At 45.2% G+C, this 27,159-nt stretch overlaps 1 protein-coding gene across 5 annotated transcripts in view; it reads left to right on the top strand.

Annotated features, from left to right (window-relative positions):
• Positions 1-24,050, top strand: part of ATG16L1 (autophagy related 16 like 1) — a 28,466-nt gene extending 4,416 nt beyond the window's left edge. For 2 of the 5 annotated variants that reach the window (XM_084638330.1, XM_084638332.1), the window contains 16 exons: positions 1,644-1,749; positions 2,354-2,427; positions 2,636-2,887; positions 3,488-3,553; positions 6,564-6,650; positions 7,158-7,214; positions 8,204-8,306; positions 9,323-9,428; positions 9,837-9,907; positions 13,609-13,680; positions 16,592-16,712; positions 17,595-17,700; positions 18,513-18,662; positions 19,076-19,123; positions 21,971-22,072; positions 22,475-24,050. In XM_084638330.1, coding sequence (XP_084494456.1) covers positions 1,644-1,749; positions 2,354-2,427; positions 2,636-2,887; positions 3,488-3,553; positions 6,564-6,650; positions 7,158-7,214; positions 8,204-8,306; positions 9,323-9,428; positions 9,837-9,907; positions 13,609-13,680; positions 16,592-16,712; positions 17,595-17,700; positions 18,513-18,662; positions 19,076-19,123; positions 21,971-22,072; positions 22,475-22,568 — 1,615 coding nt within the window. In that variant the 3' untranslated portion in view covers positions 22,569-24,050. Of the gene's footprint in view, positions 1-1,643; positions 1,750-2,353; positions 2,428-2,635; positions 2,888-3,487; positions 3,554-6,563; positions 6,651-7,157; positions 7,215-7,407; positions 7,456-8,203; positions 8,307-9,322; positions 9,429-9,836; positions 9,908-13,608; positions 13,681-16,591; positions 16,713-17,594; positions 17,701-18,512; positions 18,663-19,075; positions 19,124-21,970; positions 22,073-22,474 lie in introns of those variants that run through there. The other 3 variants (XM_084638334.1, XM_084638333.1, XM_084638331.1) reach the window with 3 other exon arrangements.
• Positions 24,051-27,159: the final 3,109 nt, after the last annotated feature.

Below are 27,159 nucleotides of genomic sequence, written 5' to 3'. Positions count from 1 at the left end.
GTAGCGGATCACAGAATAGAACTCAGGTTCCCTGATTCTCAGTCCATTGCCCTATCCCCTGGAACATGCTGCCTTCTGAAGAATTCTAGGCGCCATCATCTCCCTCCACAAACCACTTTAAATTCACCCAACCTTGCAGTTTTTGCAGTCCTTGGGGTACTGTATAAAAAGCCTCATCTTGCTTCTATTTTAACCTAAAACCAGGAGCTCTTAACATAGCTGGGTCTAAGTTCTATTTTGTAGTTAAGAGAGTGAACTCAATCCCTGGAAAATCAAGGAACCCTTCCAAACTGCTTAAAATTGTTCTGGGAGAAGAGGGTATTATGGAACTACTTTTCAGTCTGGTTTTATAGACTGGTCTGTTAATGGGGGGGGGGATAGGGCCCATAAGTAAAGTGACGACTTGTAAATTAAAAATTATGCAATTAGTAACTGACAGCATTGGGTTTACGGCATGCTGTAAGACTTGTGTTTGCCCTAGGCTAGGACTCAACTTGTCTAGCGTCTTTATGCACTTCCCGAGATCCTCTGAAGAAAAATTAAATGTTTATAAAGTGACAATCAGAACAGGAGAGAAATTGAAAATGTACCATGTACAGGAAAGGGCTAAATTATTTTTATCTAAGACTTAGGAAGAGGCAAAAAGATGGCGGTATAATATTCTAGATATAAGAAGCTGTAGAAGAAAAAACATTCTCACAAAGAGATGAGTATGTGGAGGAGACCAGGGCTAAATGAACTAAGGAAGTGGGGAGAGGAAGACAAGGAGGAGTAGGTCCAAAGAGGAAGGTTTTGTTGTATAACCTCAAATGCATGTGGGAGTCAATGGAATTCTTGGAATATAAAGACTATGTCAGAAGGCAGGCAGCAGCAACTCTGCATGTCCTTGGTGGGGAGATCAAGTTTAGGGAGGTGCAAGAGGAGATGAAGGCATTGATGAAGGGTAGTCAGGGAAATGGTGTCAGAATGTGATGGTATATCTGAAGGCATACAATTAAGAGAGGAAAAAGTAGAATTACATGACTGGGTGGGTACAACAACATGACAGGAAAAAGTGAGTTCTAGGTCAGGAATGAACCCCTCCACCCTCAGCCCCATGAGAGACAAAGAAACAAAAAACTTTATGAAACAAACTGAAAGTCTGAGCTGAGGATTATGGAGTAGTACTGGAGAGGAGTATTCTTGTCCAAAAGAACAAATTCTGTCCTTAAGACCTGTAGTTGAAGGGAATTAAGTCACATGTTTGCTCACTCAAGGAAAGTAGAGTCCCTACTTCTAGGATGCAAAGACCTCAAGTATTTTTTTATACTGTAGACTTCTTGACAGGGAGTTTCAAGAGAGTTATTGAAGGATGCGTTTAAATGATGTTTTAAATGTCATGCCCCACTAGGTCTGGCTATTTTAATTGGGGGGATAATGAGAGGTATAGACAGACTATAAAGAATTTAGAATTATGCATGAGACTTCCTTTCGTAATAAATTTCAGTAGAGGCTGGTTGCCTGGAGGGTTTTAACTCTACCTTAATGTTTGAATGTAGTTACGCAAATTTGAAATTGCAGGAGATGCTGTTATGAGGCTACCTAGGCAGAGGCTCAGAAGTCATCAACTTCTAGCTTGTGAAATCTTTCCTCTAAAATTCCAGTCCAGGGCATGATGGCACAAGGAATGAAGCTCAATTGCAGGAAATGGCCCAGCTGAGGATTAAACATCAAGAGGAGCTGACAGAGCTGCATAAGAAGCGTGGTGAGGTTAGAAAGTCCTCTTTCATGTATTTTCTGGCCCTTTGTGAGCATGGTGTCTGTGCAGTAATTGTGTAAAGATATTGGATTCTGATCCTTTTTCATTATCTTTGCTATTGTCAAATTTAAACTTCTGATAGGGTTGTTATCCCTTGACGCTTCTCAGTTGCAGAGTGTGCAACCTGTTCATGTGATTAACTTGTAGTATTGTTATAGTTCAAAGGATTTGCTTTTCCTGCATAAGTGAATCTTCTGGTTGCTACTTTATTTCCGTGCTTTTTGTGATATTTGAAAAAAGTAAATATTTCTTCCTCATATGTATCCTCAATGTTTGATGTGGTTGTGTCCAAAGGAGCCTTTCTGTCTGACAGGGCTGAGATAGTAAGGGACAGTAACAGTGATGACTACTACTCTTAAGTAGCAGACTTTCCAGTCTGATACTATCTGCTAGTACTGTGTCCAGAACTGTTTACTTCTTTGAAGAAGAGGAAGTTCTGAAAGATGCACACATTACTTATAAAGTTGGACTGCCACATTCTGACTAGGAGCCAATGAATGGCTGAAGTACAGGTGGCATCCCTGCATTTTTTGTAAATTTTTTTTCTCTCCCTAGTTGGCCCAGTCAGTGATTGATTTGAATAATCAAATGCAGCAGAAAGACAGAGAGATGCAGATGAACGAAGCAAAGTGAGTAGGAGCATTTCTTCTTTGTGATATAGGGCATGAGACCTACATTTTTGGTCAGGTGTTTGTTTTGTATTACAGTACTGCCTAGGAGCCCCAGCCATAGACCAGGACCCTGTTGTGCTATGCACAGTACAAACACACACCAAAAAGATTGTGTCTGCACCAAAGAGTGTTTTTCATTGTGTTATTTATGGTGTTGCTCTTCCAGGATTGCAGAATACATGCAAAAGATCTCTGAGCTGGAAACAGAGTGCCAGGAACTGCGCAGCAAGCTGCAAGAACTTGAGCGAGCCAATCAAACACTGAAGGATGAGTATGATGCTCTCCAGATCACCTTCACTGCCCTAGAAGAGAAACTGAGGAAAACTACTGAAGACAACCAAGAGTTGGTCACACGTTGGATGGCAGAGAAGGCTCAGGAAGCTAATCGGCTCAATGCAGAGAATGAGAAGGACTCAAGGTGAGATGTTGACCATATATGATCATAAGCGTGGTTTGAGTACGCCAGTCCTAGAGCGACCATTGTCTCCGAGAGTCTTCTGTTTACTCTGAAAACCTAGACATTCAAGGCAGAAAAGCTTCTGGGACTTCATGTTCATTCTCTGGGGCCAACAAAGGAAAATATGTTCTCCAGGGCTTTGTCTAATTGTAAATGACTAAAGTAATTACTTTTCCACTATTTCCTCAGGAAACTATTCTAGTCTAACAGATCAAACAGTTGGAATCTGTCTTCTGATTTTACCATGGTTGTATAACATACTGTTTACTTCTAGTTTTACCCCCTTGGACTAACCTAAACAATTTCTTCATTTTCTGTATCCCGTTAACTTAGTTGCTATTTGGCCAAGCGACTCATTAACTTGAATCAGTTCCTCATAACTTCTGGTTAATAGCCATGCATGCAGTCTTCAAAGTGTTCTCTTTCCAAATGCTGCTTACATACTTGCCTCCTTGGCATGTGATTCCTGTGTTAGCATCATATAATCTCACTAGGTTTCTTTGCTGACATATCATTATAGGGTTTGATTATGTAAAGAACTTTGCTTTTTTTCCCCTCCAGGAGGCGACAAGCCAAGTTGCAGAAAGAGTTAGCGGAAGCTGCCAAGGAACCACTGCCAGTTGAACAGTAAGTAACCCTAATTTCAGGCACTAGAAGTGTGCTAAAACTGAGGTCTGGGAAATAAATCTGTTTCTCCTGTCTGGTGTGAAAGTGTCTCTTCTTCTCATCACCATGCATGAATGTATTTTTGTTAGGGCTGTCAAGCAATTAAACAAATTAATCACACAATTAAACAATAATAGAATACCATTTAAATATATTGATTTCAATTACAATACAGAATACAAAGTGTACAGTGCTCACTTTTATTTTTTATTACAAATATTTGCACTGTAAAAAACAAAAGAAATAGTATTTTTCAATTCATCTAATACAAGTACTGCAGTGCAATCTCTTTATCATGAAAGATGAACTTAGAAATGTAGAATTATGTACAAAAAAAACTGCATTCAAAAATTAAAACAATGTAAAACTGTAGAGCAGGGATGGGCAAACTTTTTGGCCTGAGGGCCACATCGGATTTCTGAAATACTATGGAGGGCCAGTTAGGGGAGGCTGTGCCTCCCCAAATAGCCAGGCGTAGCTCGGCCCATGGACCCCCACCCCTGACTGCCCCCCGCCACCCCATCCAACCCCTTCTCTCATTCCTGACTGCCCCCCGCCACCCCATCCAACCCCTTCTCCCTGACCACCCCTGGAACCCCTCCCCCTGACTGCCCCCCGCCACCCCATCCAACCCCCCTCTCCTTCCTGACTGCCCCCCTGGGACCCCTGCTTCCATTCAACCCCTCCCCCTGACCACCACCCTGAACTCTCCCGCCCTCTATCCAACCCCCACTGCTCCCTTACCACGCTCCCTGGAGCACCTGGGGCCCACGCCGCCCAAAGCACCAGGACAGGCAGCCATGCCGCCTGGCTGGAGCCAGCCACCGCACAGCACAGAGCACCGGGTCAGGCCGCAGCTCTGCATCTGCGCTGTCCAGCAAGAGCTCGCAGCCCTGCCGCTCAGAGCATTGCGCCAGCGGCGCAGTGAGCTGACGCTGCAGGGGAGGGGGAACAGCAGGGGAGGGGCCAGGGGCTAGCCTCCCAGGCCAAGAACTCAGGGGCCAGGCAGGAGGGTCCCACGGGCCGTAGTTTGCCCGCCTCTGCTGTAGAGCCAACATGTCCCCTCAGTCCTGCTTCAGCCAACCACTCAGAAACAAGTTTGGTTACAAGTTGCAGGAGATAATGCTGCCCGCTTCTTGTTTACAATCTCATCTGAAAGTGAGAACAGGCGTTCGCATAGCACTGTTGTAGCCAGCGTCCCAAGAAATTTACATGCCAGATGCTCTAAAGATTCATATGTCCCTTTATGCTTCAACCACCATTCCAGAGGACATGCGTCCATGCTGATGATGGGTTCTTCTGGATAACGATCCAAAGCAGAGCGGACCAACGCATGTTCATTTTCATCATCTGAGTCAGATACCATCAGCAGAAGGTTGATTTTCTTTTTTTGGTGTTTCAGGTTCTGTCTTTTCTGCATCTGAGTGTTTGTCTTAAGATTTCTCAAAACATGCTCCATGCCTCATCCATCTCAGATTTTGGACAGCACTTCAGGTTCTTAAACCTTGGGTCAAGTGCTGTAGCTATTTTTAGAAATCTCACATTGATACCTTCTTTGCGTTTTGTCAGATCTGCAGTGAAAGTGTTCTTAAAACAAACGTGCTGGGTCATCATCCGAGACTGCTATAACATGAAATGTATGGCAGGATGTGAGTAAAACAGAACAGGAGACATACAATTCTCCCCCAAGGATTCAGTCACAAATTTAATTAACACTTTTTTTTTTTAAACGAGCATCATCAGCACGGAAGCATGTCCTCTGGAATGGTGGCCGAAGCTTGAAGGGTCGTACAAATGTGTAGCATGTCTGGAATGTAAATACCTTGCAATGCCGGCTATAAAAGTGCCATGCGAATGCCTGTTGTCACTTTCAGGTGACATTGTAAATAAGAAGCAAGCAGCAATATCTCCTGTCAATGTAAGCAAACTTGTTTAGCGATTGGCTAAGGATTGAGTGGACTTGTAGGCTCTAAAGTTTTATGTTTTCGTTTTGAGTGCAGTTATGTCACAAAAAAAAATCTGCATTTGGAAGTTACACTTTCACGATAGAGATTGCACTACAGTACTTGTTAGGTGAATTGAAAAATACTATTTTGTTTCATTTTTACAGTGCAAATATTTGTAATAAAAATAATACAAAGTGAGCACTGTACACTTTGTAATAGAAATCAATATATTTGAGTATGTGAAACACCAATAATATTTAATAAATTTCAGTTGGTATTCTATTGTTTAACAGTGTGATTAATTGTGATTAATTTTTTTGAGTTAATCGCATCAGTCAACTGATTAATCGACAGCCCTAATTTTTATAGAGAATTAGGGTAATTGATATTTTTATCTTCAGTAATTGTGATAGAGGAGTGTTAAAACTTGAAAAGTCAGTTTAAAATCAGAAATATGTAGTAAATTTCCTTATTTGTATGTTTATAGAATGAGGAACTCTGCTGTGACTAAGAATATCAATTCAAGTTTGAAAGTCCTAAGACAGGTTCATTCAGTGAATTTGAACTCGTATCTCAACAGAATACAATTTCTGTGATGCAGTCCCTTTGGCATTTGGAATAGTTCTCCTGATCTGGGAGTGAGGGCCACTGGAGACACTTAGGTCTGGAAAAAGTTGGGACTACGTAAACAGTATGGTAGGGTTTCATGTGAGAGCAGAGATTGTACAGATTGGAAAAACAATATCAATTACTTCCGTGCTGGAATGGATTTATGCCTAGTTTCTGCTTTGCTTGCTCACTTACTGCCTTAAGTATGAAGTGCCCATACCACTCAGTTACCAACTAGGTAATATGCAGATTAACTGTAAACCAATATGGGAACCTGAGAGGGTGTGTATGGGGGGAATATTCGTTCACTTTATTGCTGAATAGAGTTGCTGTCTTTGGGGTTTGACAAAGGGAGTTGATTACAACGGGCCTTATTTGGCTGATTCAAAAGGAGGCATGTTCCCATACTTCTCCAGGGATGATGATATTGAAGTGCTTGTGGATGAAACTTCTGACCCAGCTGAAGAGACTTCCCCAGTGCGAGCTGTCAGCCGGACATCCAGGTATGTAGACTGATATTCCTGTACCTTTTTTAAGGTGCCTTTTGAAATGTCAATATAACTTAAGAAGAATGGGTAGTGGTTAATGAAAACTGTTGAAAAGTTACTTAACTCCCTTCCCACCTAGACTTAACACACACATTTCTTACTACAACACAGCAGCAAGGGTGGGTAGAGTTATATGAACAGCCCCCAACTGCGAGAATAGGGGTCAAGGAGTGATTGACAAATCTAAACAAAGTTTCAAATTGCTTAAACCCAATGAAGAAAGTCCTTTCTCAAAGTTTATAAGGTCCTTAACCTCACCCCCATTTATATATTCCAAGCTGTTATTAATGGTGACCTGCATCATCTGCTGCTGCTGCTCCCATGGGATCTTCCCTCCTGAGCTTGGGTCTGAAAGGGAAAGCCTCTTTTTTCCCAGATACTTGGTGTTGTGAACTGTATTTATTGATCTTCATTTGAACAATCTGTTCATAAGGCTTAAACCTGTCCTCTCCTCCTCTTTAGTAAGCGACTGTCCCAGCCTGCTGGAGGCCTTCTGGACTCTATCACTAATATTTTTGGGTAGGTTAGAACACCTTCACCTTTTCTTGTTTATATATTGGTTTCAATGTACACCAGAATTTTCGTGATCTAAGGAATAGAGATGTCATAATGTCAGCCTTTCTTCTAGTTTCTGCTTTTTTTTCTTTTTGTTCTCCTCAACTTCCTGTTTCTTCCATCTTGACGTATGCTGACCTCTGACCTTTCCCTCCAGTCTATCTGAGTCTTCCCTTTTGGGACATCACTCTTCTGATGCTGCCAGGTGAAATCATTATCCACTCTTAGTCCAGCATGTGAATATATGACACTGAAGTAATGTGGAACCCAGCTTCACTACCCTGATAAGTCTTCAGATGTTCATAACACTGGCTAGAAACTTTCCAGTTAGCAATTCAGGCAGTCCTTCTGAATGGAGCAGTATGTGGATTTGGTTCTTTTTAATGACAGTGCAGTAGTCAGCACCTCACTGGCTGGGGTCTCTTCTCCAGTGACTGTGCTGTAGTCAGACCCTCTAAGTGGAGTCCTGCATTAGGTGGAAGGTCTTTCTTTAAGACAGTTTTGGAGTCTGAGCTTTCAAACAGGGTACTCCACTGGCTGGGATCTTCTCACAGCCACAGTAGTGCAGTCTGAACTAGACACAATGGTGGGGTTGCAGTCTGTCCCTCTATACTCATTGTGATGTTTACATTGTTTGACTCAGTACAAGAAAAGATGACTGCTCAGACATTAGCTGGTAGTGAATTTGATAGTGTGGGAGCAAACTAAGGTTAAACTAGGTAAGAGAGAGTGCAGGCATGAACTGATGCATACTGCCATGTGAGAGAATACAATGTAATCTGATAAAATGCAGTCTTGCAAGGAGTGGGGGAAAGAATAAAGTAAGGATTTTGGCCCTGTGTCTCATCCACCCCACAGTGATAGTTGGGCTCATCCAGGTCTGTGCCTGCCACTTTGAGAAGAACTGCATCCACTCTTCTATTTAACGTATTTTTCTTTGTGTCCCATCGCAGGAGGCGCTCTCTGTCCTCATTTCCCGCTCCCCAGGAAAATGTAGACGTGCATCCAGGTTCCAGTAAAGAAGTGAGAGTGCCCACTACTGCAGTGTATGTCTTTGTAAGTATATCCAGGAACTACAAGATTCTTCAGACACTTCCTGCTTAAGAGGAGGAGAATTTGACCTTTGAGTAGCAAATGCTATCTAGAATAATATGGCTCTGCTTGTTTAAACTGTTCCAGATAATGTTTTAAATCTAGAAGATGACTCGTGAATTGGCAAGGCAGCTAGGTCCATTTAATCCATATTGACTTTACTCTCAGCCTAGATATCCACCTAAAACAAAAATTCACTCAGGTGCATGCATCCTTCATGCTTTTAATGTTCCTCCTTTTGTGGTCATAGTTAAGTTTATGTACATCTTGCTGAGGTCAATGATGACTAGTAAAAGATCTGAGTGCACAAAAGAATCGCACTCCTATTACCCTTTCAGCTCCCAACAGTCTCTTTGTCCCATCATGCTATAGCAGTGCTGTGATTGCGGGAGAGGCTGCTGACAATATAGGATAAGTTCAGTGCCTGTTATCCACAGTGTAAGGAAGCATGGCCCTGAATGTCATCCAACAGAACCGATTAAGGAGTTTACGGTGTTGGGGTGTCTTGATTTGTGGTGTGTGTGATCTCAAGTTTTCAAGCTGAGACCTCTTGTATATGTTATGGAATGGTGAGGCCACTTTTGAATCTGAGTCTGTGCAAGGCAACTCTACGTTGTTCATTTTATAGCTGGAAAATTGAAGCAAACTCTTGTGAACCAGTTACTTGCTTTGAATGCTCATGTAATAGAGATGGTTGCTGAATGGTGAAAGAAATCCCAGAGATTTCCTATACCGCTCCTACTACCTGGGTAATTCACCTGAATTTTTGTGGTATTCTGATTTGTTTAATGTAGGCTTTGCTAATTTTATTTAGTATGGGCCTTCTGCATATGAAAGATGATCACATTTGGGCTAGATCACGATTGTGTGCAGCCTACTCTTCAGCAAGCTCTGTATGGTGCTACAGTCTGACAGTTCTCTTTGGTGCTGATGTCATTTGGGGTGGCTGTGATTGTGCTTTTTGTTCACGCTCCCCCAAGGATGCACATGATGGAGAAGTGAACGCAGTGCAATTCAGTCCTGCTTCCCGGTTACTAGCAACAGGAGGCATGGATCGGAGAGTTAAACTCTGGGAAGTCTTTGGAGGTAAGTGTCTGCTCTGAGTTATTGTGTGAAGAGACATAGGCATAAAGAGCACTTTGTGTTTTATACCAAATTTAGAATCCCATACAGTTGACTCATACAAAATGGATTTCCCCTAAAGTTTTTAACTCAGTTGCTGGTGTTTAAGTTGAGCATGCTGTTTTACAGTTCCAGACAAACACTATATAAGTGTGAAGCAGTTATGTTAGGTCAGCCGAAATATACTCGAAACGGGGGAGTAAAGCCAGGCTCAAGCAAACTGATCAAAAGCCATTGCCACTTATGTAATTCATTTTTGTGTTGCTGTGGTAATTGTCCAGTGTGTTGGCCAAATGGATCTAACCCAGAAGTTCAAATCCTTCCCCCTATTTGTATCCAATTCACTGCTTAATTGTTTCTTTCTGCATACAGATAGGTGCGAACTGAAAAGTTCTCTCTCTGGCAGTAACGCAGGGATTACGAGTATCGAATTTGACAGTGCTGTGAGTATTTGTATAATACCCATAGTCTGTGTTTGGGGAGAAATTAATTGCAGTAGCTTGTGCTCGGCTACCAGTTTCACACACATGCTTTGAAATACATCCCCAAACAAACAAGTTAAAATACTTGTAGGAATACCTGACAAACATTTTAAAATATAGTACAAAACTTTTTCATACAGTAGGCTGAACTCTAGTTTCAAAGGGACACGTCAGTGAATTAAGCTTAACCCAAATTAAGGCCACTGTATTATGAATAGGGGTATGTCTACACTTAAAACACTATAGCAGCACTGCTGAAGCACTTCAGCATGGACAGACACTACAACAGAGGAGGGCAAACTGTGGCCCGTGAGCCACATCCGGCCTGCGGGACCCTCCTGGCCGGCCCTTGAGCTCCTGGCCGGGGAGGCTAGCCCCAGGATCCTCCCCTGCTGTTCCCACTCCCCCGCAGCCTCAGCTCACCGTGCTGCCAGCCCTCTAGGCGGTGGGGCTGCAAGCTCCTGCCAGGCAGCATGGCTGCAAGAGCCGCCAGCCTGTCCCGGTGCTCTAGACTGCATGGTGGTATGGCTGGCTCCGGCCAGGCGGTAAGGCTGCCAGTCCTGGTGCTCTGAACGGCATGGTAAGGGGGCAAGGAGTGGGGGGGAGGGGTTGGATAAGGGGCAGGGGGTCCCTGGGGCAGTCGGGATAGGGAGTAGGGGGCGGTTGGATGGGGCGGAGGTTCTGGGAGGGCGGGCGGTCAGGGGATGGGGAATGGGGGGGTTGGATAGGCATGGGAGTCTATCCATGGGGGGGGGGGGTGTGGATAGGGGACGATAGGGGATGTAGATAGGGGACCACAAGAAGGATGTGGATAAATTGGAAACAGTCCAGCAAAGGGCAACAAAAATGATTAGGGGTCTGGAACACATGACTTATGAGGAGAGGCTGAGGGAACTGGGATTGTTTAGTCTGCAGAAGAGAAGAATGAGGGGGGATTTGATAGCTGCTTTCAACTACCTGAGAGGTGGTTCCAGAGAGGATGGTTCTAGACTATTCTCAGTGGTGGAAGAGGACAGGACAAGGAGTAATGGTCTCAAGTTGCAGTGGGGGATATTAGGAAAAACTTTTTCACTAGGAGGGTGGTGAAACACTGGAATGCGTTTGCCTAGGGAGGTGGTAAAATCTCCTTCCTTAGAAGTTTTTAAGGTCAGGCTTGACAAAGCCCTGGCTGGGATGATTTAATTGGGGATTGGTCCTGCTTTTGAGCAGGGGGTTGGACTAGATGACCTCCTGAGGTCCCTTCCAACCCTGATATTCTATGATTCTATGATGATGGGGGGGTGTGGATAGGTGGTAAGGGGACAAGGCGCAGGGGGTGTTGGATGGGTCGGGGGTTCTGAGCGGGGCAGTCAGGGGATGGGAAGTGGGAGGGGATGAATAGAGGGCGGGGGCCAGGCTGTTTGGGAAGGCACAGCCTTCCCTACCTGGCCCTCCATACAGTTTCGGAACCTCGATGTGGCCCTCAGGCCAAAAAGTTTGCCCACCCCTGCACTACAGCAACGGGAGGGGTTCTACCATTGCTGTAGTTACTCCACCTCCCCGGGAGGCAGTAGCTAAATCAATGGAAGAATTGTTCTGTCTACACCGGAGGTTAGATCATCATAGCTTTGTCTCGAGGTGTTGATTTTTCACACCCCTTAGAATCATAGCTATGCCAATGTAAGTTCCCGGTGTAGACCAGCCCTAGGAATATCCACATGGGTTTAATGCAGTTTAATTTATCCATTTCAAATTCACACCTGTAGGTAATTTGGATTAACTTTCCTGAGTCATTCCCCTCTTCACCCCACCCCATAGACAAGCCCTAGAACTCTGATCTGCACTTCACTTTTCAGAAGATAAACAGAATCCAGTCATCTGGGCTACTGGGAATTTTAAAATGAGCTAGGTCTTACCCCAGCTGTGAATTTCCACTGCTGCCTTATGAGCTCCTTGAAACTACTAGAGTTGTATGTATCTGCTCCTGTTTTATGCATTGAGAAATGTTTATAACTTGGTGGTGAGGTTTAGATGCCTCTCTGAGGTCTGTGATGAATAGTAAAAGGTCTGACTGCCTGAAGGATTACACTTCCATCACCCTTTCAACTCCCAGCAATTTCTCACCCATCATAACCCAGCAATGCTGTGACTGGGGGAGTGTTTGCTGACAAATTGTGATGTGTTCAGTTCATGTTCCCTAGAGCATCACAGGCACAATTCTGATCTGCATCCAACAGAACCAGTCAAAGGAGTATGGAGTTTTGGAGGTGCATATCTGGGTACATGATCTCAAACTTTCTTGCTGAGACCTCTTTCACCATGTATGAACTAAGGCCAAGTTTGAAGCCATCTTTACAGCTTAGCATTTCTGTGCTTTCACATTATTGATACACCTTCAAAAACATCTTACGTTGGTCTTCACCAGTTCACCAGAGTCCGCAAACTGGGGCTCCCCCTCCGGGGGGTGCAGAGGAATGTCAAGGGGGACACAGCAGGCCAGGGAAGGAGCGCATGTCATGTAAGCCCTGCTCTACCCCCAGTTCTGCTGTGGGCCCAGTCCCAGCCACCCAGATGCTAAAAGTCTGGTTACTCGCAGTAACCGGTCTCCACCCCTGGAGGGTGGGAAGAGCAGCAGCAGTTGCTGCTGCTGGAGCCTGGAGGAGCACTCAGGCGGCTACAGTGAGAGAGGTATCACTTTCTCCTGCCCTGAGCGCAGCTCCCTTTCCCTTGCCTCACTCACACACATCCCCAGAGTGTGGCTCCCCCTCCTCCGTTATGCCCCACTAAACCCTCGCCCCGACTCCCGGGGGGGGGGCGGTGAGGGTGTGGACTGGGCAAGGGGGGGGTTGTGATTGAGAAAGTTTGGGGACCACTGCACTAGAGGGTTGTCTGGTGTTGCTAACCTGTTTGGAGAAACTTGTTCTGGTGTAGGTGGCTTGATCATATTGCAGATCTTGTCAGAACAGATGCATTCTGGGTTCCATGATATTTTTTCTGAATCAGTCACCTGACACTGACAGGCACAAGCCTTGTCCTTCTGGGATTTTTCTTGAGAAATAACTTTGCCATACAGTGTCTTGAAATATGATCTCTGTCTAGAGTGAAAGGAAGGAGCCACCACCCTCAGGATACCTGTATACCCATTTGTCCATCTCCTGACCAGAACTTACTTAGTTTCAACTACCTCTGTTGAGAACCCGGTAGATGGGAGTGAAATTGACAAGAATCAGGCGAGCCTCACTCTGCAGTTTGGGTCAGCTAGGCCCAACAGCGGGGGCAGATGCTGGAGCTATTTGTGGGGAAGGAGAGCCAAAAAATAGTCTGGGTAAAGGCACAGTAGGAGAAAACCCCGCCATCCTTGCAGCAGTAAGGAGGTTATGAGTAGAAATGGTCTGGAAAGAATGTCCCTTCCTCCCAGCACTGTGGCCACTATTCCTTTTATAGCCAATTGTTCGGGAATGAAAAAATTACATCTTTGTTGAAAATGTCTTGAAAATCTTCTTCATCCAAACTAATTGGTGCTTCCCTCCGCCAGTTGCTTTCTTAGCAGTATGGCAGTAAAGTGAACCCTGTGGATTGTCTGTTCTAATGACTATCCCATAGTATTGAGACTTGCTGGGTGTAGTAGTTTACTTCTTTCAGTCACTGTGGGAAATTGACTTAAATCCCTCCTGTTTCCACAGGGCTCCTATCTCTTAGCAGCTTCAAATGACTTTGCCAGCAGAATCTGGACTGTAGATGACTATCGGTTACGGGTGAGTCTCCTGCAAAAGTCAAGCAATGTGTAGGCTCTTTCTGACCAGTATTCTCATTTATGTTCTTACAAAGGACACTGAAAAATTGTGGATTCCACTGTTTTAGGATCTTGCCAAAGTGGGGTTCGTTTTTTTTTTCTTTTTGCTCTCTTGCAAAACATTAATTGGATTTTTATCCCTTTTTTTAATTGAAGAGAGCCTTTACAGCATAACCTGATGTGCAACACTGGCCTCTGCACATAGCCTCACAGAAACCTCTCCAGATAAATAGCGACCAAATATATGAACTTTCCTCTGCACATAGGAAGTATTAACTTTAGAACCATTTAAATGTTAAGATACAGCAGTCTTAAGGACCCAAAGGCTGTAACATGGTTCAGGGATTTAGTTAAAACACAGTTCTATTTCCTAGACTAGATGCATGTTAACTGAGTAGGTGCCAGCCTGGGTCCCTGACTCAATTGTTGGAGTAGACAAGCCCTGAAGCACTAGTCTCTAATCAGGATACTTAACAAAAGACTAATCTCTTGCTCATGTTCTTCCTCCACCTCTTCAGAATGGACTCTTTGGCCCTTGTCCAAAGAAGGACATGCCTGTGATCTCCCTAGGCTGAAAAGTGCTCTCTTCCCTTAGCAGAGAAAACTGTCTAAGAGGCATCAGTTATTCCTGCTCCTGGACATGATCCTTGTTCTTAAATTTTTATTTTAGGAATATTTCACCAAACATTATTTGGCATGCTGCCTCTAACCCAAGATATGTTTAGTTGCTCTTACAAGCTGTCGCATACACAATCTGGCATGAAGCATTTTGGAATAGCCAGGCCTGTTCCCTTTCTGACACAGAAGCTCTGCTGTCATTTCTGCACTGGTTAGCCTCTCACGCTCTTCAGGCATTAGAAGTGAACTTGAATCTCTCTCTTTGCCCCATGTTGCATTATTTGCTCTGTAGATCTTCAGCATTTTACGTATTGTTCTAAAGTACACCTACAATATAATTCACTTGATTGCTTTTAATATGAAGATATTTATCTCCAGAATGTTAGATCTTGTATGGGAACCTTCCTGAACATGTCAAAATCTTTGCAGCTTTAGATCGGCCCAAAAATCCTACCATCAGATAGAAACAAAGGTGTATAACAGTTTAATAGATCATCATTAAGAATATGATTGTCACAAAGGTCATGGATTTCATGACTTTCTGGGAAGTCCATGACTACTTCTGCGCCAGGACTGGAGCAGCTGTCAGTCCCAGGGCTGCTGGAGCAGCTGTCCAGTGACCAGCACAGTGGCTAGGGTTGGGTCAAGCCCTGTGGGGCTGAAGCAGGGTATTCCCACCCCAAGCCGAGCATTTGTAGTAAAGGTCAGGGACAGGTTGTTGGGCAGTAAACAAAAATTCACAAAAGCCATGACCTGTCCCTGACTTTTGCTAAAACTACCTGTGACAGAATCTTAACGTTAATCATTATTAACTTTGTGTGAAAAGTCCCCATGCAAAACTCCCCTCAGTCTTCACAAGATCTTTCTGCAATTTTCCAGTGTCCCTTCAGGCTTTGGGTCAGTACCATCACTGCTCACTGAGTTAATACAGCACATTGACTTCCTTGTCTGAATGGGTTTGGTGCATGGATTTATCATAGAATCATAGAATATCAGGGTTGGAAGTGACCTCAGGAGGTCATCTAGTCCAATCCCCTGCTCAAAGCAGGACCAATCCCCAATTTTTTTCCCAGATCCCTAAATGGCCCCCTCAAGGATTGAACTCACAACCTTGGGTTTAGCAGGCCAATGCTCAAACCACTGAGCTATCCCTCCCTCCTATCTTCCTTGCATGTTCATTGAGGGCAGTTGAGTTGATTTGATATTAAATCCTGCATCAAACTACCTATTTATAAACAAGTATTCACTTGCTAATGGCAGTGCATCAAGGGTGGTAATGGAATATTCTTCAAGGTTATAAATATCCTCTCCATAAAATTGTGGTATCCAGAGATTAACTGTCATGTTGCAACCACTGAGACAATCCATGACCTTTCGGTTTTAGTGCTGTGCAATAATTTTTCAGTTCCTCACTCTGCTCCCATTTCACTTCCATTTTTAAGTCTTCTGGTGGTTCTGTAGTTCATGTAGCAGTGTGCAAGTCAGAAGTTCAGTGACTAACAGTAGAAGATTTGATTTTTGGGAAGGATTGCTCTCTGATCACTTTCCCTGTTCCCGGCAGTCTATCCTCTTATGCTACATTAGTTCTATGATTGACAAAAAAGTATCTAATAACTTGTGGTGATTGTACTTCATGTTCCAACGGGCCCTGACTGCAGTTGGCATCAGACAGAAACAGTCATGGAAATCTGCTGATAGGAGCAATTCTCTAATTTCTGGAGATCTCCGGCTTTCAAGCTGAGACTTCAGAGTTAACACTAGATCCCTTTTTCCTTTACTTGACAGTCAGCTTCTGAAATCTGGAGACACCATCATTCCAACTCTTACTATGCTTTAGTCCATCCCCTGGTCTATCCTTTAAGACTGTTGTAGTTACCATCCTTCCAACCAAGGTTACTAGGAGTGGTAGAAAAGAGTCATAGATTTCAAAAGAACTACTCCTTAACTAGTGAAAGGAGTTGCAATTGAGGGAGAGAGTATCTCCAACCCAGAGGGAGTACTCTTGGCACTTGCTGACTCATGGAGAAGCAGACTGGGAGTCAAAACTACATTCTGTTTAACCTGAATGGAAAGAGGAGCGCTTTTTTTTTTTTGGTGACCCATGCCTCTAGTCAAACATTAGACTAAGGTGGGAGGAGTTGAATCAAAGACTTTGTCCCTGTTAAGCTGCTGAATGGCAAGATCATAGCCATGAGGACAAGAAGCAATTGTAGCTGAAACTGCTCATTTACACCATGTAAATCTTCTCTCCCCAGCACACACTGACAGGTCACAGTGGGAAGGTTTTGTCAGCCAAGTTCTTGCTGGATAATGCACGCATCGTGTCGGGGAGTCATGACCGGACCCTCAAGCTCTGGGACCTGCGCAGCAAAGTTTGTAAGGAAACCATTTCCACCCCAGCACCAACGTCCTTCTGTCTTTCGCACACCTCTTATTCCCTTTAGTGGATGTAAACAAAAGTTTTACTTCAGCTTAATTGTTTTATTCTCTTAGTCTCCAAAAAGCAGGAAATTGCAGCCATACTGCTTTTTGATGATATTCTGATCTTCGGTATTGCAAGCTAAGCAGGGTCAGGCCTGGCTGTTACCTGGATGGGAAACCTAAGAAAAGACCATATGCTACAGTGAAAAGCATTGCTGATTGAGTAGGCCACTGCATTCTAGACCCTCTTGTCCATCAAACTGTAGAAAGTTGGAGGCAGGTCAGACCTTACAACCCTGGGTTGGTCTTAAGTTCCCTCTTGAAATCCCTCCAATTCCTGCCTCCAATGAAGCAAATGGCAGGATTCAGTTTTTCCATAGCAGAAACATTTGCCTTAAAATATTTTCCTGGTTTCTTCAGTACAACTTGGCACAGAGACAGCCTTTCTCCCCCAGCGTCCTACACTCTTTTTTGTGTATAAAGGGGAGTGTGTCATGTTGCTCATCCATGATTTGTTTGACTAATTATGAAGTGGTGGTAAAACACCTTATACAGTTGTAGAGATGTTGGGCATGGTAGTCAAGTGGTTCAGGGGAATAATGTGCTGTTGGGGATTTTGGATTCTCAGTAATCAGTTTCTTCTAAGACAGAGCTCACCTGTCCCCACCCCACCGCCCATGACCCCAAACTCCTCTCAGGGCAGTAGTTTCAGTGCAGCTACAGAATTTTGATGTTTGCTGTTGTGTGACTTTTAAATACTGCTATCAACTTGTACAGCACAATGGGAATGAGACTGTGTTGTTAGTGACACCTCCCTCCCCCTTTTTTTTCTTAAAGGTATAAAAACAGTATTTGCAGGATCAAGCTGCAATGATATAGTGTGCACAGAGCAGTGTGTGATGAGTGGACATTTTGACAAGAAGATTCGCTTCTGGGACATCAGGTAAAACTATCCTCTGACACGGGTTAGATTCTCTAGCAATTTAATGCTAAAGAACATAAGATGAATCTGTGAATTGTGACCCTTCCATTCTTTGAGTTCTCCATTGCTTGGAATATTTATTACAGGAATATGAGGAAGTCATCAAGAATAAATAACCTTTTTGCACATGATAGAACTGCTGTTTTGATCTCTGAGCTATTAGTAGCATGTTGTGTTATATATTGACAGCAGATTAGCCCCTGAGTAAGGAAATATCTTGCATTGTTCTCTTATCTTTCTGGCCAGTTTTAAGTATCCCTAGCTGGTTCTGAAGGAAGTTCTGAACAGTCCTTGGCTAGGGACAAAATATCCACAATGTGAGACTTTAGTTGGGAAATAAGAAAAATGTGGAAGTGGATAATGAATAAGTGGATACTTATTCTCCTATCCCCATGCACCGGGGCAAGTCTAGGATACAGATTTTGATGCTCATGTGACAGGATCTATTCTGAGGGAATTCTGTGCTTAAAAAATAAAAATTCTGCATATTTTATTTGTCAATAAATAAATGTGAGGGCTCCAGCATGGTAGTGCGGAGCACAGGCACTGGCTGCACGGAGATGAGAGATCACCCTGCTCTGGGAGCCCGAAATGACATGCCTGGGCTGCTGTGGAGGGGCACTTGACCCCCTCTTGCGGTTTCCTTTTGCTTCCTTGTCAGAGAATCATTTGTCTGCGGGGGATGGGAATTCTGGTCGCGCACAGTGGCACAGTGTTCCTCCAGGAGTAAAGATCCTTGATGCCTAGTTACCCATGCTGTTTCCTGTCTTCAGGACTGAGAGCATAGTGCAGGAGCTGGAACTGTTTGGGAGGATCACAGCTTTAGACCTGAACCCAGAGAGAACAGAGCTCTTGACCTGTTCCCGAGATGATATGCTGAAGATCATTGATTTGCGAGTCAATGCTGTCAAACAGACTTTCAGGTGAGTGTGATCCCAGTAAGGTATGTGTCAGGTGGCTGGATTTTTGTGGCATAATTGTAACTTTGGTGTTGCCCTTGTCCTTTATGAATGAAACCTTCCAATTAGTCCCTCAATGGGGAGGTGAAAGCCTTTGGAGACATGTCTCTGACGATGTAGTTTGCACATTATCCATGAATTGACACCAAAGATCTATTTTGTCAAGATTTTGTCTCCACCTCTTCGAAGGAGACTGTTTGTCCCCCTCACTGGGGAGAAAAGTCCTTCTGATTAGGTTGGAGAAAGAGAGGTGGCTTGTGTTAAACAGAATGTAGAATTTATCTCAGTCAATGCAATAATCTTCATTTAGTCTTGAGGAGCTAGCTTTCCCAAGATTCATATTAAAAACATAACTATCTGATTCCAACTTGTTTCAGTGCCCAGGGATTCAAATGTGGATCTGACTGGACCAGAGTCGTGTTCAGGTAAGAGGCCAAACTGGTGAGACTGAGTGAAGTTTGGGATGGGAGTGGGGGCCAGCTGTTTGGTTTATTGCAAATTCTGCAGTAACATTTGAGGGCAAAGTTCCAAACCAACATACGCTGTCAAGCAATTACCAGTCGGCAGCATGCATTGATTGCTTCTTGATCACTTGTGCTACAACGCAAGCAGTAGGGTAGCCATTAACACTAGTCATAGGACAAAAGGGGACACTTAGCACTGGGCAGTCAGCAAAACTGTTTTCAGACTTGGGTATCTACAATTAGACACCAAAAGAGCTCACCGTTTGTAAAAATCAGGAAAAAGGGAACAGCCAGTGTTCCATATAGTTTGCACACCCCCTATATTAAAACAAAGTTAATGTTGGAAAAACAAGCCTTGAAAAGCAAGAAAATGTCAGAATTAAGGTTGTCCATGGAACCTTAATTTGGCCCCCAGTGCATATTTATTATATCTTATTACAGTCTCCTTCCACCTTGGGCTTGTCATCCAATCTTCTCTTCTTCTCCACCCACTCCTAAGCCCCATGTGCCAGTCTCCTGGCTCAGCCAGTTCTTGGGTCTCCCTTCTGCTTTTGAGTTAGGCTACTTCCTCCTCCACACTGCCTGGACACCACCAGCAAGGGCATTGAGAGCAAAAGAGGGATAGTCACCTGGCTGCCAGTTCTGGTGCCCAATGTCATAGTAGCCAGGAATAGCAATTGCAGGGAATTCCTGTTCAGCCCCTGTGACCCTGGGCTGGAACATTCCACTATAGATGGAATCTTCAGAGAATTTAGCTGGCAAGTTCTAACACGTATCTACTGAGCATCTGTGAACTGCAGTTTTTCATAGGCTTTAATTTGTCTGAATCTGGGTAGCTTTTCATGGGAACAAGAAAAGGCACATCGCTGAAACCAGGGTGACAACCCCTCCCTTAGACTATATGTTCTTATTCCAAAGCGTGCAGGTGATAGAGCTTCTCGGTGAAATGTTGAAAGAATTGTTTTAATATGGAAACATTTTTCTAATATCCTTCTCAAACGATTGAACCATTTTTGCTGAAGTTCAAGTAAAAATTGTCAGTCTGGGACAGACACCTGACAAGGAAGACTTCAATCCGAATGGTTAATGTTTGGCAAAGTCAGAAGTAAATGAAAACAGGGTCTTTTAACAGGAATTGTTGTGGAACCTTAAGTATAGAACCAGTTCTGCTGATTTTTAAAAAACAAAAACCCACATTAAGATTTTTAAATATGACTAACAGGGATTAAATATAAAACTAAAATAGAAAGGTTAAGATCTAAGCAATGGAACAGGTAAGGGTTTAAGGGTTAAATACTTAAAGCAATGAAAAAAGCTAGGGCTAAATTTAGTGTGTATAGGTATGGCTTATCCCAGGGGTCTCAAACTCAAATGACCACGAGGGCCACCTGAGGACTAATACATTGGCCCAAGGGCCGCACCACTGACCGTCCCCCTTCCCCGCTGCTCTGGCCCCGCCCCCCCACTCCACTCCTTCTCTGTCCCCATTCCAACCCCTTCCCTGAAATCCCAACTCCGCCCCCTCCCTGCTCCCAGGGGGCGCAGGAGGGGTGCAGGGTGTGACAAGGAGCTCAGGGCAGGGGGTCGGGGTGCAGGAGGGGTGTGGGGTGCAGCAGGGGGCTCAGGGCAGGGGGTTGGGGTGCGGCAGGGAGCTCAGGGCAGAGGGTTTGGGTGCAGGAGGAGTGCGGGGTGCAGCAGGGGGCTCAGGGCAGGGGTGCGGGGTGCAGGAGGGGTACAGGGGCTGGTCTGGCCCGGTGCACACCAAGGGCAGGGCAGGCTCCCTGCCTGCCCTGCCCCTGCACTGCTCCAGGAAGTGGCCAGGACCTGCGGGGGGGCACAGGGGTCTGTGTGTTGCCCTGGCCACTCCTCCAGGTAGCTCCTCCACAGCTCCCGTTGCCCAGGAATGGGGAACCGCGGCCAATGGGGGAGGTACCTGGAGGAGCGGCCAGGGCAACACACAGGGCCCTGTGCCCCCGCCGAGGTTCCGGCTGCTTCCCGGAGTGGCGCCGGGGACAGGGAGGGAGCCTGCCCTGTCCCCGGTGGGCACCGGGCCAGAGCTGCTCTAGGTAAATGCTGAGGGGGTGCAGGGAGCTGGCAGGCTGCAGAAAATAACCCCGTAGGCCACGTGTTTGAGATCCCTGGCTTATCCTAACCACTTTGTTTAGGTTTAGGCGTCAACCTTCCCCATCACCTCCTTTTTTTCCCCCCTTGTAGATTACAAGCTTTCGGGGGGAGGAACTGTTTTATGTGTTAAAGGTGCCCACCACAAAGGAGCCCTTGGCTGCTATTATGATGGACTTTTTTTCGGTGTCTGATGTTAGGAATCGAATAGAATAATATACCTACCTTATATAGCACATCTTATTCATTGATCTCAAAGTGCTTTACAAAGGAGGTAAGCGTCGTTATCCCCATCTGAGGCACAGAGATGAAGTGACGTGCCACAGTCACCCTTTTGGCGTAAGTAGATTTCACAATCCGATGAAGTGAGCTGTAGCTCACGAAAGCTCATGCTCAGATAAATTGGTTAGTCTCTAAGGTGCCACAAGTACTCCTTTTCTTTTTACAAAAACCAATGTTTATCTTTAAATGCCAGCCACCCAGCGGTTACATCATCACGTGATCTGGAAACTTCTCGGTCTTGCTAATCAGTGTGGATAAGAGCTGGTGAAACTTTAATATTTGCAAGTGCAGACCACTAATGTCAATTTGCTTGTTTTGGAAACTCTAGAGATTAGCGTGGGGACAAAAGCTGCTAACTTAAAAATAAATTGTTTTTTCTCTTCTGCACTGAATGTGTTTCAATAGCCCTGATGGTAGCTACGTGGCAGGTGGTTCAGCTGATGGGGTCCTGTACATCTGGAATGTGCTCACTGGGAAAGTGGAAAGAACTCTCGCAAAGCATCACAGGTGAGACAGGAAGCTTGCAGACTAAACTGGTTCAGGGTCTGAGCTATGGCTGACATAGGACCTGTGGTGAGGAGACATGAGATTGCAAATGCGGAGTTCCATTCCCATACCAGTGTGCATGGGATATTTATGTGCAGCTTCTCTGTGGATTCATGGCAATAACCAGTGAAGTGGGAATTAAGGCTATGAAATTTGTGCTTTGTTGTCGGGTTGCTTGTTCACAATCAGGGCATTGAGTATCATATACTCTGAATATCCCTGGGAGGCTGTTACAAATGCAGGTATCATAAATAAGATCTGAAAATGAATGAGTTTTGGAAATTATGGAGTTTAATTTCTTTTGTCCTAAATGCTGCTATGAAATTAGAATCTCTTCTAAATTGACATCTGGCTTCCTTTCAGCTCCTCTATCAATGCAGTGGCATGGTCACCAGCTGGTGCACATGTGGTCAGTGTGGACAAAGGAAACAAGGCTGTCCTGTGGTCTGAATTTTGACTGGAAGGAGATGAAAGACAGTTTCAGATGTCTCTCACTGGGAGGATGCTAGTCCAGAGCTGGACAGAATGGAGGCCCAAGCCTAGATTCATCCTCCATGCATTTGGGCTTCATCCAATGGGCTTCACCTCTCAGAGGAGAGCTGTAATCAGGCAATCAAAGATGAGGAGCTGAAGGCGGAGCCCTTTACTGCCTAAAAGCATGCTGCTGGCCCTCAGGCTCAGCAAAGGGTCAGCTGATTTGGATGGCGAATACTACTAGTCATGCCTTGACATGCAGTATCTGTGCACTGGATGGAGCCGAAGGTACTAGCCAGATTCCCTCACCGGACAGCTGTGCCAAATACCCTATTATACAAGTGTATGTACAGCACTTCTGACTTGGAAGTGTTGGAAAGAAGTTTACCATGTATTCTGACCTAATGCACGTCCTGTTTCCCGTGTTCTGTTCCCATGGAGTAGCTTAGGCATGGGGTGAGGGCATTCTGAAACATGGACAGGGTGGGTCCTAGTCAGTCTGTAAAGTGATGGAACAGTTGTAAACTAATTTAAACATTTCTGTTGCTCTGGCAGTTCTGCCCCCTGTGGTGTTGGCTGAGTTTGGGGCTTCTCCAATTCTGACATGGTCTCTCTGGCAGTTGGTAATCTGAGAACTCCCTGCATCATTATGATCTGTATTTCAGGGAACTGTCCATTCTTCAGGGGTGATACATCTTTGTTAAAAGTCCCTCCAATAGCTCCTATAGCAGAAGTACTAAGAAGCGGGAGAAGGAGAATTTTAATTCGAATCAGTATATTTCCAGTTTTGTTGGCGTGGGGGGGAGGGGAGGGAAGAGAAGAGGTGTAACATCTGCAGTGGGGATGGTGGTGCTGCTGTGACAAGGAATGTATCCATACCAAGACTTCCAGTACCAGGAAATAAAGGTATAGTCTCTTCTGCTGTCCATCCATCCTTCTCTACTGGAGGCTGTTGGTGGAGCACAGGGGAGCAATGGGATTCAATCCTGAATGTAATGCTCTGGTGCTGGCGATCCCAGGCCACTTGCCTCCTTTCTGAGCACGTGCAATATTCTCCTTTGTGCTTGAGCCCTTCCTGTGCCATCAAACAGGGTTTACATCCTGTATCCTCAGGCATCTAAATATGTGAGGTGGTTGGAGGAGAGTTAACTTTTATGTTTTGTAACTTTTATCCAGCCAAACTTTTCCACCTCAGACGGGCCTCGGACAAGCCACCAGCGTTCTGTCATCTTTTTATTTGCACTTTATTTTGCTTCCTTCCTGAGCTTGTTTTCTAAGGAAGTGTTTTGACGGGTTAGGAAAGAGGGTTATTTCTAGGACAGAGGTCTCTCTCTAACCCAGGCTTTCATTCAGACAACTTCTGCAGAGGGGAGTTGAGATTATACAGGGCAAATCTTTTATTTATTCAGCTGCCCACTAGAACTTGATTGTAAATAAACCTGTGTTCTGCTTTTAAAACCCACAATGTTTCTCCTCGTTTGTTTGTTTTTTCTTGCCCTGAAAGAAAGAGGAACCTATATCCAGTTTCTTCTCTCCCCGCCTTGCTGTTTCAATGGACTAATGTTAGGTTTGGGTCTGGTGGTGGTGGGGTACTTGACCACATAGGCACCGACTTGTAGGTGCTCTGGAACTCAAGCATCCATGGGGGAAAAAAACAATAGGGGGTGTTCAGCAACCACCAGTCACAGCTGTTGGGTGGGACCTCAGATGGGGGGCTGGAGGAGGGGGGTGGGAAGAAGTGGAGCAAGGGGGACATCGGGGAAGGGGGTGGGACCTTGGGGCGGAGCGGGGGTGGAGCACCCACTGGGGGGAAAAGTCAGCGTCTGTGCTGGACAGATCTCTTCAGTGGGTATCCGTTGTCTGAGAGCCCGATTTACCTCGTATCAAGAACGTGGCCATGAAACTGAAGTTACAGGATCCAGTGTCACACTGTTTAAAGCTTCTAGCATTGGGGACTGGCCATGTGTCATGGCTTGAAAGGTTGATCTATACTTGGTGTGGGATGAATTACTGAATTCAAGAACTCCCCATCAGTTATTAGTTTCTCAGACACTTTTCTGCTGTGAAATGTCTGTTCCTCCCTTATTGCTTGGATCATTACATTGCCCCTCAGTCTCCCAACATGGTCTTAAAAATGTGGATAAAGACTGTCTAGACTAGGGGTGGCAACCTGTGGCTTCGGAGCCGCATGCGGCTCTTCAGAAGTTAATATGTGGCTCCTTGTATAGGCACCGACTCCGGGGCTGGAGCCACAGGTGCCAACTTTCCAATGTGCCAGGTGGTGCTCACTGCTCAACCCCTGGCTCTGCCAGAGGCCCTGCCCCCACTCCACCCCTTCCCGCCCCCTCCCCTGAGCCTGCCGTGCCCTCGCTCCTCCCCCTCCTGCCCTCAGAGCCTCCTGCACCTGAAACAGCTGATAAGGAGGGGAGGTGCTGATGGGCAGGGCTGCTGGTGCGTGGGACGCACTGGGAGCAGGGTGGTGAGCTGATTGGGGGGGGGGGGGCTGCTGACGTATTACTGTGGCTCTTCGGCAGTGTACACTGGTAAATTCTGGCTCCTTCTCAGGCTCAGGTTGGCCACCCCAGTCTATACACTCAACACTAAAGTAACTCCCTGTGCCAACACTGGAGTAATGGAGCAAAGCCTTCACCTCCTTTGGTTATATTGGACAAACTACTTGTACAGTTAAGAAGCTTCCTTGGCCAATCACCTGTTTTGGTGTGGAAAGAAACTCCACTGATGGTCCTGACTCTCAAAGGCAGAGCAAAGATGACAAAAACAGAGTTGCATTTCTACTGACAATTAAGGTAAAAGCCCCTTTGGATTTTAGAGGCACGTTTTTCTTTCAGTCTGTTGTCCGCTCCCTGAAGCTTCCTGCAGTAAAGTGTGCATCTCCAGGTCCTAAGAGGGCATCTGCCCAGTGCCCTGCTGACCTCAGGGGTATTGCAGATAAAGCAGATCGCTAAGTGATGAGTCAGTGCAATGAAAGATTACCAGGGGATTAACTCTACCCTAATAAGAACTGCAGGCTGTGGTGGGGAGGATCAGGAAGGGTTTAAGATATTATAATTTAAGTTGGCATATTTGTATTTTTCTACAACATACCCAGTAACTGGGTTTGAGGTTCTGATGCCAGAAAATGTTTTGCTTGTTGGATGCTACTAAGTAAATTAACATCAAACCCATATAAAAACGAGAGGTAAGAATAGGTCAAAACGTCTAAAATTCTAAAAAGATACACACCTCATAAACAACTATGTATCTGTAAATCAAGTGACCAACTCCACTCTTCTGCATTCCCCTTGTGTGCAAGTCCTGTTTAATTAGTTGAGGTTGTACCTCTGCTTTCTGTGTTGTGTGCACTCAGTTATCTTCCAAACAACTGCTATTTCCAAAGACAGGCCAAGAATTCTGGTCCAGTGAAGCAGACCTGACCAAGACAATGACTGCTAATAGCCTCTCGCGTATCAGCTATACTTTCAGTTAACTCGGGAACAGACAGTTTGCCCTTGCTTTTCATTTTAGGGGGATCCTTAGTGGATTTTTCACCACTCTTATTACGGTGGCTTTAAAGAGCAGGATGTAGTGGGGTCTACTTTGCTTTCTTGGAGAAATTTGTCATCTTCCAATTCAGACTCTGAAGACCAGGGAGGAGCCATTTCACATCCCTCTGAGGAGGCAGCTGCAGCTTTCTGGAGTCCTTTTGGAGGCTTAATGTCCTTACTCTTGCCTCTCTATTTGGGAGTCAGGTGAGTCTATGCCCAAGGGAAACTGACTATGGACCCAGTCAGGAAAGGAAAAATGTATATGAAATGGGCACTGCCATCAACAAAGAACAGCTCCCCTAGCCTGTAACCCTTTGCTGCAATGCCATGCTAGAAGAGGCAGCGTCTTCAGCAGAAATAACTGGGAGCAGGGAGGTGAAGAGAATCTTGAGTGGCAGAGTTGCTGGAAAGGGGGTGGAATTGGGTCTTCCTGTCACCGGGATTAGTCGATACCTCTGCTTGCCTTGCCTTTATCATCCTCTTTAGCAAGAAGTAGAGGAGCCAGACAGGGTTCTGTCAGATTCATGTTCTGCCTCCTTGCCAAGAGGGGGGATGACTGAGCTCCATGGTGCCCTCTTCCCCAAAAGCCTTGTGGTGGAGGCAGCAGAGGAGAAAGGGAGAGAACAAAGTTGGTGGGGAGAGTTGCCTGGTTCTCTGTTCTAGAAGGTGACAGGGTCTTCCCAGAGGTTCTGACTGCAGACTGGTTTTGCACTCCACCTGAAATGAACCCACAGGCTCTGAGAAACACTGCAGGAACAGAGCTACCAGCAAGTCCACTCATCCCCATCTGGCATTCTTCTGGTTGAATAGGCTTTTCTGGTGGGTAGTTGCCTCTTCAGCTCAAACTTGAGTGAAATATGTCTGCTCTGCACACCATGCCACTGGAAATAAACAGCTGGCTCTGCCTTACTGGCACAGTTATGGGAGATTGTCTCCCTGGAATAGCTCTCTCTGCTCTCTTCAGACATACATGCTCCTAGAAGTATGTGGGAAGGGTGGAACCACCTCAGAGCTGTTCCTAAAATGTCC

This window comes from Lepidochelys olivacea (assembly GCF_965140295.1).
Source record: "Lepidochelys olivacea isolate rLepOli2 genome assembly, chromosome: 9".
Taxonomy (NCBI): Eukaryota; Metazoa; Chordata; order Testudines; family Cheloniidae; genus Lepidochelys; species Lepidochelys olivacea.
The sequence above is the reverse complement of the archived record's forward strand: the minus strand, read 5'-3'. Positions and strand labels throughout refer to the sequence as shown.